The sequence below is a fragment of the Colius striatus genome, chromosome 1 (assembly GCF_028858725.1).
Source record: "Colius striatus isolate bColStr4 chromosome 1, bColStr4.1.hap1, whole genome shotgun sequence".
NCBI classification, from domain to species: domain Eukaryota; kingdom Metazoa; phylum Chordata; class Aves; order Coliiformes; family Coliidae; genus Colius; species Colius striatus.
The window spans coordinates 80,143,509-80,164,489 of NC_084759.1; the positions used below are offsets into that span (position 1 = coordinate 80,143,509).

At 34.6% G+C, this 20,981-nt stretch overlaps 1 protein-coding gene across 1 annotated transcript in view; it reads right to left on the bottom strand.

Moving 5' to 3' along the window:
* The window catches only part of RPS6KA3 (ribosomal protein S6 kinase A3), a 78,347-nt gene that overhangs the window by 27,515 nt on the left and 29,851 nt on the right, over positions 1-20,981 (bottom strand). The window contains 9 exon segments of the mRNA XM_061999481.1: positions 1,796-1,938; positions 2,300-2,337; positions 4,663-4,769; positions 7,146-7,175; positions 7,177-7,225; positions 8,227-8,300; positions 8,302-8,312; positions 12,014-12,095; positions 15,192-15,308. Coding sequence (XP_061855465.1) covers positions 1,796-1,938; positions 2,300-2,337; positions 4,663-4,769; positions 7,146-7,175; positions 7,177-7,225; positions 8,227-8,300; positions 8,302-8,312; positions 12,014-12,095; positions 15,192-15,308 — 651 coding nt within the window.

Here is a 20,981-nt window from a genome sequence, read left to right on the forward strand (position 1 = left end):
ATTTTCACAAACTGCACTTGCAAAAATCTTTTCTAAAGGTGAATTTGTAATGCTCCATGTTTCACTTCCAATCATTTGAAACAAAGTTTCTTCAGCAAGCTTCTATTAGTTGTGAGCGTACACACTTGTACGAACAACTCAGCATACATGGTGTTTGTTACTCCCCCAAAGCCTATTTTCTGACATGAATAGGCCAATAATAGTTCAAGAATAATCCAATACCGGCCTTCCTTATTTATCTTTTATTTCAGGAGGAGAGTATCTCAGCAAATACATAATGCTTCCGAAAACTTCAAATTAATATTTTTAGGTGTCTGCCATCCCTTAAAACAGTCATTGTTTTAAAAGATAAACTGGAATATACTTATCAAGGACAGTGTAAAAATACTTAGTATTTTTCTAGCAGCAGAAGAAAAGAGGCCAGATGATTTGTTGAGATATCTTTCTAATCTCAATTTTTACTTTTAACTTCTGTTCAATCTAGATACTGTGTACTCATACCACACCAACAACCACTTGAATTCTCAATCAACACAGATTCTAATTAAGAATGACTTAAAGAGTGAAATCATACAGACTATCTATGAAAAATTACCATGTGAACTACAAGTGTAAGCAGAAAAAAAATATGCCTTAGAGAAAACTGCACTAAATTCCATATACTAACTTAGATAAATTGGAAGTCATATTTTTGTATGCAAAGAAGCAGTCAAAGTGTCTAAAATGTATTGCACTTGGACTACATCAGTCACATCTAAGATCTTTCTGCAATTTTCAGTTTTACCATGTGCAACTTACTAGCACAGAATTAATTTTCCAGCTTTACAAAGCAAAGCGGAAGTGTAACTGTTTGTCTTACCAACAACAAATATTCTGCACAGTATATTTTAATTGTCTGTGTTCTTACTAATAAAATATGCAGTTGTGAGGGGGTGTGTATGTGCTTGAGTTCAGTTATGAGGTGCTACTTTTACATAGTCAGTTTTCAGATCACAACAGCATTCTAGACAATTAAAAGGTGACAGGATGACTTATCTTCAGACACAAGAGTCCTCATACTACAAAAGTGCACGTTTAGTTATACTGTTACAGTCATATGTAGAAGAAATATAAGAAACAAAAACATTTCATCAAAAAATATAATTTTTCAATCTTTATGTAAAAAATGCACACAAAGATTATAGAAATTAAAAGCCATTCAGCATTCCTAATATACCAAATATGATCCAATTTTCTTTTTCAAAGCCATATTTGATGCACACATTATTTCCCTTGATCTTAAAACTTCACAGAAGTTTTAATTCTTTGCAGAAACACCACAAGCAACTGAGCATCTATATCACATACCAGCTCAGTGTCATTTCGATTATTTTGATACGTGAGCATGACAGCTATCATTATTCCACTAAATCACACTGGAGACTAATTAGAAAGTTATCACTCACTTGACAATAAATTCAAACTTAAATTTGGATCCATATTTCTTCCCTGCCTTGGAAGAGACAGTATTTTTCCCCTCATAATTTCATATTCTCATTAGTCTCCATGTAATTCAAATTACAATAGATGCAAAATATTTTAATATGTCAATAAAAAAATGGCATATTGTTGGTGTTGATATGAGATCTACTCCATATTCTTCACGCAAACTCTGTTTTTAGTTTCACATAATTTACACTTTTTTTTTGGTAGATAGAATTCATTTACAGCTCACCTTAGAATTTAATGTTTGACTTGTTTCACCAAGCCTCACAAAGTGTAGTTTTGCTATTATGTACATTTACCAGAAACCTACCATTAAAACACCAAAAGACCACCAGTCTGCACTCTGTGTATGGCCTCGTCTGTTAACGACTTCTGGTGCCATATATTCCACGGTTCCACAGAATGAGTAGGCTTTTTTTTCATGATCAATTGACTCCTTACTTAAGCCAAAATCTGGAAGAAAAAAAACAATTACTTTTGAATGTGTTTGGTTTTTTTCTGTTATTGTTCAGATCACTCATACTTAATACTTTCCCCATAATATACATATACATACATACATTCAAATATACACATGCGAATGGGAGGCTTCTCCTTCCCTCAACTTATCACAGGTATATAATACCAGATGTATCTACAAAGCAGATCTCAAATGTTCATGTATTTTATGAATTTCAGACTAATTACACTATTTGTTCCACAGCAAAATTACCTACCAGTTAAAATTGTTTTACCTTTACCAAAAAGAAAGGAAAATGGAAAGATTTTAGTATGAACAGAAAAGATCCAGGCTTTGCAATTTCCCTTTATTCACCTGTCAATTTGATATGTCCTTCCTCATCAAGCAGGATGCTAAAAAAGAATAAAAATAAGCCAATTAAAATATTTTTGTCAGACAATGTACTGATAACATTTAGAAATAAACAGAACATCATACAGAGACAAGCAGAATTGAAAGTGCACGAAAATTAATCATTAGAAGAAGATACTTTGAAACTACATATTTTCTTTTCCTTCCATTCAATTCTTTCTTTTTAAAGACTGTGAAACATAATCAGCATATCAGAACTTCATTTAACTATTTGGTTAAATTCAGCACAGTATGTAGTAACATTTATCTTGAACTTTCAGTTTTGGCCATATGCAGCATGTGTCATTATCTCTATTTTTAACAACTGTGATGCAGTTTCATTTCTCTTAAAGTAAGCAAGGCATATTAATACAACTTCTGTTTCCATATGCATACAAAATGGCTATTCATTTATAATTACCATTTCAAAAGATGCTGACCACTTCAAGTAACATCAAGAAAGAAATAGTCTCATGTCATACCAAAGAACAGAACCCATGGGCCCTAGATGTAAATCAGGCCTTATGCTTCTATCTGTTTATTTCATTCACAGAAAAGGCCACAGTTCCCCGAGATGCCAACTAACCTTCACCACTGAATAGAATAACAATTCCAAACATGCACGGTATTCAAGAATTGGACTCTAACACCATCTACACAGTGGACTTACTTCCTCCAGCTTCTCCTGTGAGAAGCAGCATTTCATGCTGAGGGATGAAACACGACTTGTCCTTTTCTGCACTACTTGTCCATTTATCTTGTCTTTCTCTTTTCCTCCTTGCAACTTCCACAGTGGGAAAGAGCCCCACAGTGTAGGTATTGCCTGGGACAGTTATTACTATTGCATCCACAGCTTGCAAGTAATTTCAAACCTTGACAGGTTTTTTTTTTTTTGTTAATCAGATGCACCCAAAGCTTAATATCAAGGCTTTTCAATTCCTTAAAAAGTTTGATACAGTAGCTATTTTGTCTTTTGACAATTACTGTTTCATTATTTTCCTCCTGGAAGTAAATGTTAGCAAAGTACTCTCCTTCTGCTTTTGAAAGATCTTTTTCCACTTGGTAAGGTTATTTTTCCTCACTTCACAATTACTTAACAGAACATTCCCAAAGTTTAAGTATAATTAATTTCCTGTTCATTTGCAACTCCAAACCCATACTAAAACTTTCAAAAGTTCTGATTTGAATATGAATCTCTCACTTCTTGTCAGCCAGGGATAAACATTTTAAAATTTGTGTCTGTTTTCCAAGAGATGCACAAAAGAACAAGCCATTTTAATGGAAATTCCACAGAACAGCCAGGGTCTATGATACATGTTACTCATTTCTGCTCTTTTCCACAAATACTTTACATGAGACAGTCACCTCACACAGACTTGTCAGGTTCTTCACATAAAAGTGGGATATCAGGACTTCGGAGTTATATATTTCCTGGCAATGAGGCAGAGTATGTGAACTATCTGATTAAGTGCAATAGGGAATATGCACACATTATATTGTCACTTAGATTCCCTTCCCGGCAGAGAGTAACACTAAGGCATACATTTTCATTTGAAAAGCTCAAATGTTCAAGATAATAGCACTGACATTTTCTACTTTATATCTCTTAAAACTAAAAAATTCAAAACCCCACAAACCCCAAAACTGGAAGAAAGACATAAACAGGAGACAGAATTCAGTCATTTGATTGAAGCACAGATGACTAATATATTGAGACACAACACAATACCGGAATTGTAGCTTCAAGCTTATTTTAAGTTTTCAGTGTAACATCAGTACACTAAATAAAGCCTGTGACTTCCTATATTCATATTTTACTTTAAACTCTGTTCCGCGCTTACTGCAGTACATTTTAAAAATGAGCACTGGAAAAAAAATCTTTCGTGTTAGGCTTTCAAATGCAAAGATACAACATTCAACTGTAATTTTGTATGACGCATTTGTTCTAAGTTTATTTCCAGTCCAGAAATTATACAATAACGACAAAAACAAAAGGCCAAGAAGATCTCTTCTCCATTACACACCCTTGACTGCCTGGAAAATGAAAGGTAGGACTATTTCAGTGTACTTTTTACTTAAAGTACTTGGCATATCACTCTCAAACTAGATGCTCATGTTCTAGTGGAAATGAAATCCAACTTTATAGTTAACTCACAAGCTTCCCCCTCACCCGCCCCGTTCAGTTTATATAGTAAATTATTGAATTTACTATATAAACTGAATTCTTGAATTAATGAATTGCTTTAACAGCTGGAAAGAGAAGTGCACAGGTAGAAGTGCTGCAGGAATCAAATTAATACACTGCATTTGCCACAGAAGAGTCTTACTTTTCTGGTTTTAGGTCCCGGTATATTATTCCAAGACTATGGAGATGGTCTAAAGCAAGTGCTAATTCTGCCAGGTAGAACTTTACATCATCTTCTGTGAACATCACCTGAAGAAGCAAAACAGCATATTTTACATTAAAATCCGTAAAGATTACACCAGCACCAACTAAACAATGGTAACAGTGGTTTTGCAGAATGATTCTTCAGAGTACATGAATTAATTTCTAGCGTTCTGTATAGAAATTAAAATCTCTTGGTTGGACAAATCTAGGCTTTTATAATCAATACTGTTTCATAACATATACTGAAGCCAATATACTGTTCTTTCTGCAAACCGAGGTTATTTGCTTCTGATTGTTCAGGAGAACAAACACATTGTAATGGGACTGAAAAGTTTTCTTTTAAAGAAAGCTTTCATTTAAAGAATGTTACTATCTCTTTATTGGATGGGACTGTTTCACTTCCAGACAACAAATGGACCGAAGTAGTCTAAATGCATTAATCTTGTCTACAGAGTCAGAGAGACAAGGAAAGCACACACATCTTGGTTTTGAAGAGACTCGTTAACTGCTGTGAGAAAGAAGTATCTGTGATAGTAAAAATCCCAAGATGCAGCCTGAGATGTAACTGCTGAAAAGCTAAATCAAAGAGTAAGCTAAGGAAATAGCCTATATAAGAGCACAGGTAAGATCTCAAGTAGCAATCATACTTGTTCTGTTAGGATGATAAACTACTTCCAGTTTACATTCAATGGAATGAACACATTCAAATTATGTCAGGAACTACTGTGACACACTGACAGAAAATATTACAATTAAACTTTTCTGAGAATCTAGAAAAATATAAAAAGAAAAGAAACCTCCTGTATTTGATTCTACCTCAGTTACTAGTCTTATTTTTTTTTAAAGAATTTAACATTAATATCTTTAGATTTACCATAAATACTCGAAAAAAAAAATAACAGCAATGAGGAGCACAGATGAAAATTATTTTAAACAAGACTTAAGAACATAGAATATGATTTATTTTCCCCTTAGTAGTTTAAATACAGAAAGTTATAGCAAAGCTTCTACAAAAGGCTGTTGCTAATGTTACTTCTACAAAAGAGCCAATATTTTGGACAGGCACGTTCAAGAATGAAAAATCTGTACAAGACATTTAAAAGCTCAAATAATGGAAGATCCCATGAGGATGATAATACACCCACACTATGTTCCTCCAAAACATTGCATGGAATCCATCTCTTCTAACATTAAACATCTGCAGTGTAGGCATCTATCTATGAATTAATCATTTTCTCCTTTGTAGTCAATGGAGAAAAAGCAGAACTGTTCAGGCTGCAGTTCATCTGATCTATTTTAAAAATCACATAAGTTGATCTGAGGATGACATTAACTTCATTTCAGCACGCTCATTTTATAACATTGGTTATAAACAATTAGCTTTGATTCAGGTACCTATAACCTAACTGTATTAAATCTATAAGATTGGAGTGACTTGAGATTAAAGTCATCAAGCAAGCAAACAATACATATTCTTACTTGAGAATCAAGAAAGAATCAGTTTTAGAGTACTAATAACTTTATACGTCTTTGTGGCAAAACAAACTAAAAGAAGCAACTTGAAACAGATGACTTCATTTAATTAAATACAATCACTTATTTGGTCAGCACAGAAATTACGATATCTCGATACACAAAATATCATTCTACTCTCCTCTTAAAAACCATGTAGTTTTGTAGTGGTGATCCAACTGGCGCAGACAGCAAAGGAAAATGGAATAAGTCACAAGTCTTGGCTACCATATATACATTGGATATATTTATCTCTCTGTATTACCATATATTCGTTGGACGTTTTTGTATGAGTCATGGCACAAAAGATTATAAAATTCTGATATATGAAATGTTTGATTTATTTTAGGAATTATAATAAAATTATTTTGAAGTAATCCAATTTTTCATGATTTCACATATCTACACGGAGGTATCAGCAGCACGACGGAGGCAAAGTGTTCATGTTTGCAAAATTACTTAAGTGGAATACAAGTCTTTGTTTCTTTAATATTTATAAATAATTCTGTGTTCATATATAAATAATAATTAAAAAATCTGACTATAAATTCTGGGTATTAAATTCTGACATAAATCTGTTAATTTGAGTACAATCACTTCATATAAATCCAAGCTCTTTCCAAGATTTATCTTTAAACATGGGAGCAATAAGAGAAGAAAATTCTGCAAGGTATAAAAAGCATCACAGAAAGGCTGCTTGTCTCAGCCTTTTTGTCAGAAACAATATAAATTGCCAACAGTATTTTCATGAAGCAAGCACTTTGTGCAAAAATACACAACCAAATAAAAACTCTACCTGGTTAAAAACACATTCAACATTTTATTCATTTAAAATTGAATTTAATAAACAAACTCTCATAATACAGGCAACTTGTACTCAATTTTATCAATAGAGAATTAAAAAATTACCTCTTTGGATAAACGTGTAAACAAGTCTCCCTCCCCTGAGAAAATCCAAGATAAGATATAGCTTCCCTTCTGTTTGAAAGCTGTAAAGACAAATTTAAAAAAAAATAAACAATCTAATTTTACCAATGATCAGATAAAAACCATACCAAATAATTTACTTTACTTTCATTATCAAAATGAACTGTTAGTAGAAAAAAACCCCATTTAAATGAATTAAGTAACTGTTCTTTTATCACGGACCAAGCAACTTCCACACCATGTGAAGACAAAGTAAGTCACCAATGGAATTTCTAAAAAATTAATCTATACTTAGGTTAGTCAGCATTTTGTTCCTGATTTTGGAGGTAAAAAACATAGATTTGAAAGGGCAAATCAGTAACTAATGCAAATATTTCTAAAGCCTCTGGAAACTCAGATTAAGAGGAGATCTAATGTAGTTTACAAAACAGTGACAAGTAAAATTGTGAGAGGTACATTATTTAAGCTATATCAGACATTAATAGAGATCCAAGACTTAAAGTTTAGGAAAAACTGGCTCCTAAAAGAAAAATGTAAACTGAAAAACCTCCACCACAAAATTAACTATTACTTCTATTTCTTCAGTTTACTTTCTATATGACATGTAAAGAGAAGTGATTTACAGCCCCCCCTCAACATGATTTTTTTTTAAGGTTGTCCATACTTGTCAAAATTGAAAGGCATATTCCCAACAATTTTGATGCAACTGGAAGTAATGCCATTGCATATGTTTTCTATAGGTAAAATAAAGTAAGGATAAGAAATAAGTTAATCACATATACAAAAGATAAGAGGTTTTGGAAGAGAATGGCTAGACATAAATAAGTAACTTTTTTTTAGTAACAGAAAGGGCTAAAGACTCTTAGACCCATAAAACATTTAACACTGTTCATTAAGTTACCCAAGTGTGTACTTTGCATGAGAATTACCGGTCAGCAAGCCTTTGTACAATGAGGATTTAGACAGCATACTGATTTTCTGAGTCTCTGAACCACAAAGCAAATACTAGGTACTATCTTGACACACATGGACTTCTATGATAGAAACCAAATTTTTATGCAACTCACCATAATGTAGCTTGACAATAAAAGGATGGTTAACTTCTACTAGGATATCACGTTCCATTTTTGTCCGAACCCCGATCTCGAACTACAATAGAACATAATCAAGATTTTAAAAGAAGAATTTGCATTATGAATCGGTATTTCTCCTACGTTTCCTCATTTACTTCACTTTGTATCCCGTGATATTACATCTGTCTGCAGGACTTAACACAGAAGATATTTAAAAGGATTTATTTCACAGCATAGTTTTCTGATACATCTCTTTATGTATTTCAATTTGCTTCATATTCTGCTACTGGCAAAAGCTGACACTGGGTAAATAAATTTAACAAAAGCATATGAGAAAATATAATCATTCTTCACTTTGCTCCCTATTTAGTTAATTTTTTAAACAGTAGAGCAAACCTGCCACAACTATGTATAGAAATCATAGCCGTTTTCTCTACTGTTGAAAAGTAGAGAGAATTAAAGTTACAGCAAAATCAACTTGTAACAAATAAAATTATACTATCATAAAGATGCTTGTATCCGTTTAACTCATTCAAAGAACTTGCAGTGTAAAGAACCTTCACAACTTTCAGGGGAATTTTTTTTCAGTTTCCTATCTTTACTATGAACTTACAACAAAATGAATATCCATTCAATGTAGTGTGTACTTCAGACAATATTTTTGATTTACAGGGTTTACTGAGAGGAAAAGTGTGCATGAAGGAGTTTCAGACATCAGAAGCAGTTACTGCTCAAGCTGTCTGTGTTGTGCCACCGTGGCAGCTCAGAATGAGATTTGTACCTGTTCCTATGTACTATAGATTAAACTAAATGAGCATCCTATGCACATGCCATGTATATAGGGATTGGCCATTCATGAATATAGGTAGGACGGTCAGCTGAGCACACCACTTGCTTCAAGTTGTCCTAGGCAAGTGCTCTGCCACTCCATTCAGTGTCTGGTTCCCATACACAGCTCCAAATCAGCCGCAACACAGACAAAATTAAGAATTCTTACAGATGAAAGCTAATAAAGTTTGTGACAGTGGTTTAATACACTGCACACCTCTTCCTCTTATTCTACATTCTGTTACTGCTCCTCTCCCAAACATTAAAACTTCTTGAAGAAAGAATTCTAAAGAAACGAAGTCCAGTCCAAAGTTCCCATTGCAAGCATTCCTTGTAAAGTTAACAAGCGAGAGTTCTCTAATATTAAACATAACAAGGCAGGAAAATGAAAAAATGAACATAAACAGGCCTTTCAGAAGTTTAGCCCATAAATGGGCAAAGGTACTTGTGAAAAAGTTATACAGATATAGTTTCATGAGTGAATAAAACTATCAAGCTTCCATCTTCCTGCAGAACAGGTCCCTAAAAATGGAAGCACTGGAAATCAGTGCTCACCAAACACGGAGCACAAATCACATTTTAATTTTGACCTTTATATCTGAAGTCATGAAAATACCACAAGACAGTTGTGTGATCTCACTGTTCCAAGAGTTCATTTGAATTTCAAAACTGAAACTTAGAATGTTGCTTTTTTTTTTTAAGGCAAATTCAGTCGAGAAAAAAATCAAAAAGACTTTCAAGTGCCTACAGTTATGTAACACTTACACAGAAAACAAGCCTCATTTCTGAAAAGCTAGAGAAGGTACAGATTTACAAAACCTCAACCAAATGTATAAGGAACTTATTTCAGACATTAGTATCAGTCATTATTTGATTTGTAATCCGAGTTTTCTTGACTGCAGTTTCCAGAGGTGTACTTCTGGAAGTATTGACTTCTCTTAATATATTTGATACCAGACTCTCTAGCAATGATTTTCCCCCATCATAAAAGCACACTGAAAGACACTACCTTCTCTCCGAGTGTATTAATAAACTAGTGTCTGCACTAAACAAAGTTTTATGCATATATTCTTGGATGTTCTCTAAACATTGAAAGGTTGAACTGTGCAGTTACATCAATGTGTTCTGGCTAATACATAGTTGAATTCCTGTGAAAATATCCTCTCTAAATTTGAGTTGTGAATCATGCACACTGCCTGCCATTAAGAAGCAGTCTTAAAGGGCATTTTAAACTTTGATTTCAGAACACAAAAAATAACTTTATGAAACAGATTTCACAGAGCTAAAGAACCCCAGCTGAATCAAGTACAACAATATATTACTTAAAATGACAATATCAGACTTCAGAAATGTTGCAATTATGGAAAAAATGTCATTTAATTTCATATTAAGATTTCAACAGTAATCTTCATTTGTTTGCAACTCTGTCTTTTGTTTGCAATTTGTGTCTTAGGAAGAACACTCAAAAGCATCTGAAAATTCAGATACAGAGCACTGAAAGTTATGATGTGGACCTGCTAGTGTCATCTTTCAGCTTAAGCCTTTTGCATCCTTCAGTTCCTAGTGCCTCAAAAAGTCTCCTTTTCCAACTAGAAGTCAAGCTTCCAATTTCAGTATACATCTCTAGACAAAAATAGATTGGACTGTGGTTTAACCTTAGGTGTAAAAATTACAATCTAAAGGTGACGGAGAGAAGTTCTTAAACGTCTTAAAAGAACAATTGCTGAATGACCTTTGACTCCAGTCTTGAGCTATTAACAGACTAGAGAATGAAAGGCTATTGAGGATATTAAGTGCCTTTAAATAAGTGGAAATCAATTTCAGAAAAATAGGAAGTAAATAATGAGAAAAACACGTGCCACAAAACACAGAGGAATCTAAATATCGGAAACAGTTCAAAAACACACACTCTGTAGTAGTAATTTTAGTGAAAGTGATATATAGTAAGATTTGTGAGACAGATAATTCAGCACTACATCTTAAGCAGAAAAATGTCAAGTTCACAGTTCACAATTCAATGCGAGTTTTTGTTCCCTCTTATCATTCTATTTTCAGATGAGATAGTATGTTAATATTTCAACTAACACAATAATCAATAAGATAGTGAAGCATCTCAAGTTCTTGGAACTATCCCAAAACTATAATTGCAATTTCAGTGCAGTTATGAGTTAGAAAAACTACAGACAGAAGCATTAAACAGTGGCATAAAGCAACACATACACAATTCTGATAAAGAGATTAGTGTGAAAGATCACTTTAATGTATTTTTGTACTGTAGATTTATCTTTTTTCTTACAGAATTCTCCAAGACAGAATTGGGATTGTTCAAGTTTAAAGTTATTTTGTTACTGATACCATTCACGACCAAATGCATCCAAGAAAGAAAACAATTTACAGTCCATTTTTTGTAAAATAATTTAGATGGTTAACTTAAGATTTTACCAAATGTATTCTACATCCAGAACAAGTGCTGAAGTTTTGGGAATATGTACTCCATAGTTTTAAAGACAGATTGAAACTCCTGTCCTTAGAACTTTTAGAGTAAGACAGCTGCTACAATGCACTTTTAAATATCATCATCTAAATATAAACCAAGCAAAAGGCATTACCTGTATCCTTGGTGATACATAGCAAATGAAAAAAAGAGGATATTAAGTTTCAAATAACAGCTCAGGAGCAAGTCAGGTGGCAGATGTAGCACAGCTACTCTATTAAATCATGATCACCTAATGAATGTAGCATGGAAAAGGGCCTACTTTTCTCTGTAACTATTCATACAGTACTGTTGTTTACTTAATCCTTCTGGCTTTACAATACAAGGCAGTATATTCTGCTATTTCCTCTTTGACAGAAGACAGTTTTAAGACACAGTCTGTAGGACAGCACGTGTGTAAAGATTAAGTTTCGGTAAAATGTGGTGTTTTTTTAACCTCTCTAGAGAGTGCTTACCTTTCAAGGTGGCCTTTTTCAATACCTTCATTGCATAAAGCTGTCTAGCATCTGATCCTGAGATTTTTTTGACAAGAAAGACCTGAATTGAAAATGAAAAAGAATTCTTAAAATAAAGGCAATTCAGAATAATATACTTTGCTGTGAAATTCAAGTAGTCAATATTATTTCAAAAAACCCCAACCTTATTTATTAGCTTTTTCGACAGTTTTAGATTCTCTAAAGCCAAACAAAAATTTCCATGCATTTTCTTCTACCATATCTTCACTTCATAACCTAAAAGGTTAATTCAAGATAGTCTGCCAAATTAACTTAAATGGATTTCAGTGAGTAAAAGAAAGGATGAATTTTAATTCTCTCAGAAGTTGAGACAAATTTGAAAATCAAAATGCAGCTTTTTAATACTAATCTCAAAATTGTTTTGTCTTATTCATAGGATGGCATAGCAAAAGTGCTAGTAATTGTCAGATATGAAGACAAATGTATGTACAAAAGTTGATCAGAAACTCATATGAATCAATGCACAATGAAATAATTTAGGAACCTCAGCAATCTCCCATATCACAAAAACATTTTTAATGATATGCTTTTTGAACGTACCAATATCCAACAACCAGCCTCATGTGTGTTTTATTTCCTTCTTTAGTGTAATGGCATTTCTTGAGTATGATTGCTTTTAATATCCTTAGTATAAAACACATTCCAGTAGAGACAAATTTTAGATTTAGAAATAAAACAAAAAAAGTACCTGTCACAGGTTTTCTGGTTATGAAAAAGCACAGAGACATGTTATGGTATATAAGAATGTTAAACATGTTATATGAAATTAGTTTAAAATCTGTTTTAATCCAGAGATTACCACAGCACCACCAAGAGATCACGGAAAGCACGCAAAATTAGTCTTTTTAAACTGAATGGGAAGCAGTGACATCTTCCCAAGTGATTAGAAAAAAGGGGTTAAGGAGTTTGTAACATTAGTCATTTTGAATAAAGTCTAAAACAACTGATGCCATTTTTGCATTACTTTGAGTCATGTACAAAGTTAATTATTTTTGCTTTTTCAAAACATGCCCCATCTCCCCAAAATGGCTCCGAATTTAATTAATATCAATAAAAAGCATTGTTGAAATTATCACTTAACTAACATTTCCTTGCCCTTGGACAATTTACTTCTCCTTTCTGATGTTTTCCAAATAAAAACTTGGTTATGATTCTGGTTCCAATCAAACAACATGGCAAATGATCTTTGGAATTAGACTTCTCAGTAAATTCTTACTAGTCTGAGTACAAAATGTTATAGTTTCTAAACATCTAGATTTCCTAGCTTAAGTGGAACTGCTACTCCAATAATATCACTAACAGAAACCTCCTACAACCAACAAAATTGGACCGATTATTCTCATTTTCCCCCATATCCGAAATGGATTTGGCATTATATGCTAGAGCTTAACATCACATTCAGAATTGCAATAAAGGTTGAAAATGGATGTAAAGCTTTTGTTGCCTTACATTGCATATTCTATTTTGTCTTGATCTGTCTTACCATGTGAATTACAAAATCATTTAGGTTGGAGATCTTTTAAGATCACTGAGTTTAACCCAGCACTACTTCATCCACCACTAATACATGCCCACAAGCACCTCATCATGTTTTTTGAATACGTCTGGGATAGTGACTCCACCACCTCCCTGGCCAGCCTGTTTCAATGCTTAATATCTCAGAATGCAACTTGAGCCCATTTCCTCTTGTCCTATCACTTGTTACTTGGGAGACAAGACCAACCCTCACCTCACTACAACCTCCTTTCAGATAGTTGTAGATAATGATAAAGTCTCCTCTCAGCCTTCCTTCTTCCACACTGAAAAACCCTACCTTCTTCAACCATTCCTCGTAAGACTTGTTCTCCAGAACCTTTACCAGCTTCATTGCTGACCTCTGTACACACTGCAGCACTTCAATGTCCTTCCTGTAGTGAAGGGTCCAACATTGAACACAGTATTTGAGGTGCACCTCACCAGTGCTGAGTACAGGGGGACAATTGCTTCCCTAGTCCTGCTGGTTACACTATTTCTGATCTAGGCCAGGATGCCATTGGCCTTCTTGGCCACCTGGGCACACTGCTGGCTCATATTCAGGTGGCTGTTGACCAACAACTTCAGGATCTTTTCCTCTGGGCATCTCTCCAGCCACTCTGCCCCAGGCCTGCAGAGCTGCATGGGGTTGTTGTGGCCCAAGTACAGAACCTGGCACTTGGCCTTGTTGAATCTCACAGAATTGGCCTTGGCCTATGAATCCAGACTGTCCAGCTCCACGCTCTCACCCAACTTTGTGTTGTCTGGAAAATTAATGAGGATGCACTTGATCCTCTTGTGCAGATCATTGATAAAGATGTTAAATAGAACAGTTTCCAACACTGAGCCCTGGGGAACACCACTGCTGGCTCGCCACCAACTGGATTTAACTCCATTTACCACCACTCTTTGGGATCAGTCATTTTTTTTCCACCCAGTGAAGAGTACACCAGTCCAAGCCACGAGTAGCCAGTTTCTTCGGGAGAATTTTCCGAAGTTGGATTTGGACAACTGAAAGTATGAATCATGTGCACCTCATGAGATCTCATCGTGGACAGTACTCACTAAATGTTAGAAACATTGAGTCTTTAATAGATCTTCATATATCAACATTCATTGTGCCTTAGCCAAATTGTGACAGATAATGCCTATCATGAACACAACTAGGGTATATAATGTTTATAGTTCAGTAGCCATTATTGCCTAAAATTTATTCTTCACAATAACAATCAGTTCTAAAAAGAAATCCTGCCTATAGCTTCTGTACAGGTGATGATCTACCATTAGCAAGTTAGCAACTAGGAATACTTAAAAAACCTTTTCAACCCTTGCCCCCTCAAACATAAAAGAGCAGTTGAAGAAAAATTACATTATTTTTTAACAGTGAATACACATATTTTTCACATCAAGCCAATTTTTCTACGGAACTTGGAGATCTACATATCACACAAGCTAGAAAAAAAAATCCTGCTTTAGAAAGACCTACCACAATTACATTTTTCACTTGCAACATTACCTTAATGCAAGATTGTGGCTTTTCCAAATATTTCACTCCTAATGTTACTCAATGCTCCTAAATTATTTGCTCCAGAGTGCAGTTACCAACCTTTCCGAAGGATCCTTGTCCTAGTACTTTCAGAAGTTCAAACTGTGAAGGGTCTGCTTTCTCATGTCCCTCTTTTACATGGTGAGTTATTGCAATTTCTTTGATATTTCCTTCTTCCTGGCATAGGAAAAGAGTTGAATAAATATAGGTTAGTGGTACATCATCTTAAAATGTTTATAAATTCACATTATGTTGAAAAATACCAGTGTCATTAATTCTAACCAACTGTATGTTCCCAAAAGTACATAAGAACCACAAAGTAATTCTATTTGCATAATCAGAGGACACATAAAAATGTTTACAAGTTATTAAACTTTTAGAGATGCATCAGAATCCGGACAATAATATAGTTGACAGAAGAAATCAGAGATTCTCTGTTCCAGACTCACAACACATTAATAGAAATCAATCTCTTAAGAATTTAGTCCTCTTTAAGCACACCTAGAGTGCATTCAGTGCAACAGATCTCTTAGGAAAGTCCTCTTTTTTAACACTTGAATGAGGACAACTATGCTGCTGTGATGCTAATAACCCTCCATCTGCCACTGACAAAATTTCAGTAAGGAAAAGAATCTCATTGCCTCTCTTCTCAAGGACGGTCTACTCTACAAAACCTGCCAGTCTTCAGCAATCCCAATTATGTGAGAAACTGGTCACCAGAAAGCTGTAAAAGTGCAGTGGATCTTCTGGTTTTTTTGTGTTCTGCACTTGATTAAGTATTTTCTGCATAAAATTTGAAAATCCCCTGAAAAGCAACACTCTTTGCACCACAAGGAAAAAAAAAAACAAAACAGCACTTATCAGCAACTGTTCAAAAGTAAATAAACTAAATGCATTCTTATCAATGTCATCTGAAGAGCCAGGCATTGCATGTGATTCAACTAAAGCAACACTGACTGCAAGTTAACACAAATATATCAACTACTATTACAACATTTTGTGCATTCTCTTTCTATTCATTCTATGGACTACAGTAAATAAAACAAACCCGAGATTCCTTTTCCTCTATTTAAGGAGGAAGTCTGAAATCTACTTCACAAAATCACATGATGTCTGACATCAGAAGGGACCTCTGGAGGTGGTTTGTTCACATCCCCTTGCTTAAACAGGATCACCTATGTCTGGTTTCCCAGGCAGCTTCTGAATATCCCCAAGAATGGTGACCCCACAACCTCCCATGGTAGCCTGTGTCAGGGCTTGGTCACACTCTCAGTAGTAAAAGTGGTTCTTGATGTTTAGGAGGAACCTCCTGTGTTTCAGTTTTTGCCCAGTGCCTCTGGTTCTGGCTCTGGCCACTGCTGAAAAGGACCTGGCTTCATCTTCTTTGTGTCCTCCCTTCAGGCCAGTTAAACACGATTTCATCTTTGTGAATCCATGATGACAAACCTGTTACTTTTTCATGTATGTGGAAACAGTTCTGAGGATTAGTTATTCCTTCAGCTTCACAGAGATCAATGTGTGGTTGACTATACTGAAGTTCCCTGGGGGTTCTCTTTCTTGCCCCTTTGGAAGACAAGGTGACATGGACTTCAGTCCTCAGACATCTTTCCCATTCACCGTGACCATTGGAAGATAATCAACAATAGTCTCATAATGACATTTGCCAGGTCCCTCAGCACTCACGTGCGCATTCTATCACTGCCCACAGAGCTCCGTACATGCAATTTAAGTATTCTCTAGCCTATCTTCCTTGCTCCAGACTTTCCCTTTACCTATACACACCAAAATGTGCACCAGTTATTTGCAGAGATAGGGGTTGGAGGCAGTGTTCTAAAGTGTGCCATTAAAGTATTCAAGTATGCAGCAAAAGTTACATGCATGAATTATTGCTAAAGTATTCTTTTGTATCTGGTCATTTCAGAACCATTTATAAGTGCACAAAAACTGTCTATACACATCAGCATGCTTAAACACATGCTTCTACATCTACATTTCTATTTCAAAAGATTCTAACAAAAGCTGGAAACAAACTGCATGTAACAAATCTTGAGTATGTACGTGTGAGAGTGTATATGTACATAAAAACTACTTTGGAATAATGCATACAACATCCTTTCAATTTTGAATATCAGAACATAAAAAAAAAAAGGTTAGTTTTAGAAAATTAAAAAAAAAAATCTAGTTCTTGACATGAAAATAACTTCAGACGACCTATAAGGACAGGTGTCCGTTTCATCATAGGACAGTCAAAATTTGGCATGGGTATGCATGTACGCATGCTGTGCACTACTCCTAAACCCTTTTTCCCTTTCAGGAGAAAATACTACCACTATTGACTTGAGGCTGAATCTTTAGAGTTAAGAAATACAGATTCTTTCTACATGTCAAAGAAATTATTTGCTGGGGGACATGTGTATTTTCATCTTTTAAATTAGTACACAATCAGTTGGATTGCATACTACTTAAACCGCACACTGCAATACTAGAGAATCCTGAGCAGATTGTCAAGGACACATTACTTCAGATACTTTGATCCATTTCTGCTTAACTATTTTATCTATTACCTCCCTAGCAATCTCGGGAAAGTAAAAAATGTGTGAAATAGAACTTTTTTCAAATTCATCTGTTATCTACTCTGATTCAGCAACACAAAGCTAGCAGGTGGACACACTGCTTGAGAAGCATCACAAAATGTAACCAAAACAAGAAATGGAGAAGAAAAGATAATTTCTGCTCCATACACAAACAATATTTGTGAATGCAAAGCAATTATTATGCAACCAACTTCCCAGTGGTTATTTTGAGCACCCTCTAAAAAAAACCAAAAAAATCCAAAAACCCAAACCACCACTTCACATTCCTGATACTCAGGGAATATTCCCTGTCTTCACAGTTTCTCAGGGTTCAGATATTCTACAGTCCTTATAAGGCAGATCTAATACAACTACATTTAAAACAAAACGGAACTCAGATCATATCCTACTTTAATGGATTGTCCATAACACATTTGGGAGCAAGATTTATGATGAATAGTTACCCTCAAATTTGCAGTTTCCTTTTCTGATGTAATTGCTAAACATTTGTTATTTTAAACTAAACAGCATTCTGCAAATGCTGTTAAAATTATGAAAGCTAAGCCTTTCACAGAAATGCAAATTATATGCAGAAGTAACGAACCTTCACTGCACCTACCCTATATATGAATTAAAATACAAGCCTTTCATGCTGTAACAAGAGATCTCTATTTCTCAGGCAACTGCACTAATAAAAATTCATTGATAGATGCCACCTTACAGTAAGCTGGAAGAAAAGCCAGCCATTCAATCCAGTACTGAATTTGTCTAAAGCTCTGCCTCTGATAATTTCTTTGTATTTGGGGAAAAAACCCATTTCTTCTAGGTGATGAATTAAAATTAAATGAGATGATGTACAAGGTGCTGAAAGACTCCGGTCTTCCTCTTCTTTCTTCCATTCCCTGACAGCTTTCACACCACTGCAGTAACACACTCTCACTTCGTCTCCCAGCCATAACTATACCCTACTGTTTAGGTTTTATTTCTGTTATTTACAAGTTCAGAAAGCTCACTTTTTTCAAGCCTTATATTGTAGCAATGTCTAAATATAAGTCTCAAGATATAAATCTCTTTTTTTTTCTAGCCACACGGTTCTCTCTGAAGGCCTTCTTCAAACTATAAGTAAAATTGTCACGGAAAGTCGTGTTTTTAAAAAAAACAAAACAAACCCACAAACCTCCCTGTGTTAGTCAAATTAAAGTAGTTGTTACTGGCTTCCGTTATCATGAAACTAAATATAGATTATGAGGAAACAAACAGAAGGTAACATTACTCTGAGTTTCCTTAGCATTTCCTTAACAGTATAATAGTGTTAAATCAACACTGGCCTAGAAGGGAAGCGACTGACAAACAAGTTTGGGTACGAATTTAAAACATCACTATTTCAGAATAACTTCCTGTACTGACATAGTTTGCAAGTCAGAACTATTCTGGTAAGTATCTGGGTATAAGTAAGCTCTCACTAATATACCTCAATATTTGTCTAGGCACAGGAATGCATGCACACATACATAGTAAAGAACACTGAACGGACTATATTCCAAAGACAAAATGTCTTTAGGCATCTGCTGCAAGTCAGAATAGGAAAAGAAAAGAGGAAGCATGTCTTCTAGGCTACTAACTATTTAACCATTATTAGGCTATAAAAATAATAGCCTAAGTGTGTTCCTGGAAAAATTCCACACTTTAGGTACTTAAACACTAAATACTTACTTCTGTTCTAGTCATTGAATGTATGTGAATTTCTTTTATGTTTAATTTTAAAGTCAAGACTAAATTAACTTTGCTGTAATGTAAAATACTTGCATTTGTTTCTAAGATCTTGTTAGAGGAACAATTATTGGCTTATGCATTAAAAGAAAACTTCAAACTTCAAAACACTAAAGGAAGTAGAAGCAAAAAAGCCTTACTAAGTATATCTCAGCAGTAACGAAAGAGCCCAGAAAAGCATGAGTAAAATGTGAGTTTTTGTACATAGAGTCTCCCGTAATTTATCCTTCAAATTTCTAAATTTTCAGTAGATCTGAAAATGGTTCTGTGTATAAACAAATGCTATCCAGCTCCGCATGGGCTCAATACACTGCTTGCTTTACACAGATAAGTTCATCTGAAGACCTTTTTCTGAGCAGTATGTGCTACAGACAACTGAAAAACTGGTCTATGGCTAGGAAATTGACCTCTGAACTGCTAAGAGAGCTGTTAGTGTCATTCACACCATCATTCTTACAGGCTTGTGATTTCCACTTCCTTTATTACTCCTATTAATCCCAATCTTTTTCAGTTTGATTTTCTTTCCTAATGATGAATATAGCAAGAAAAAGTGTACATAGCATTTCACCTCTAACTTCTAATTCCTGAAGATATTGTGATTGTGGCATAGAAGTAAAAAAAAAAAAGTAAAAGGAGTCTGTGAGAAAATTCTGTAGCCTGAGCTTAAACCAACTGTTGGCACTTGAAGAGTGGATTGTCAGACATGCACTCACAATGGTATTGCAAGTGCCACATGACATACAGTCTTATGATACAACTTATAATACATTTAGAAAATACTATAAATGCACATTACAATTTAAATAGCACTTCAAAACCCAGTATTCTTATTCTTTTTTTTTTAAATAAAAAGGACAGAGAAAAAACCCCAGAAGATTTAAAAAAAAAAATTATATGTATGCTCTGACACTGACAAAATAATCAACAAGGAAAAAAGCTCTGAATCATCTAAATACATGTCACAGGTGGTCTTATTCGTACCACAAAGAGGAATGCTATCCAGCATAAAGTAGCACATCTAAACACCGCAGGAGTCCTGCTACACCTGAGATTTTCGGTTTCAACTTCTTGGGTAAATGAATAAGTACACTGTGAAAATGCACAAGGACAAGTGCTTGACAGATAAATTTCAAAGCACTGGGACAGAAATGGGAAATTCAGCAAGAGAGCTACCTTACTCTCAAAGTGTAATAATCAGACATGAACTAAACAAACAGAATATCAAAGAATAAGTTGGTACATCATGTATGGAATGCTCAATTTGGAAAGGTATCCCTAGAAGAGTTTCTTTCTTTTCTGAGTACTCGAAATTACATGAATACAAATAGAAATATTTGAAACATTTAACTCTCTATGATAGCATATTTTAGAGAAACGTTATTAGAAGAGAAATAGTTCACCAGTTGCATAATGAATGAGAAGAATCTGAGTATACACTCTTCAATATAGTGACAGTGTAAGTTAAAATCGTAAGTGCAGGTTATGCTAAACGGAAGAAGCAGCAGCT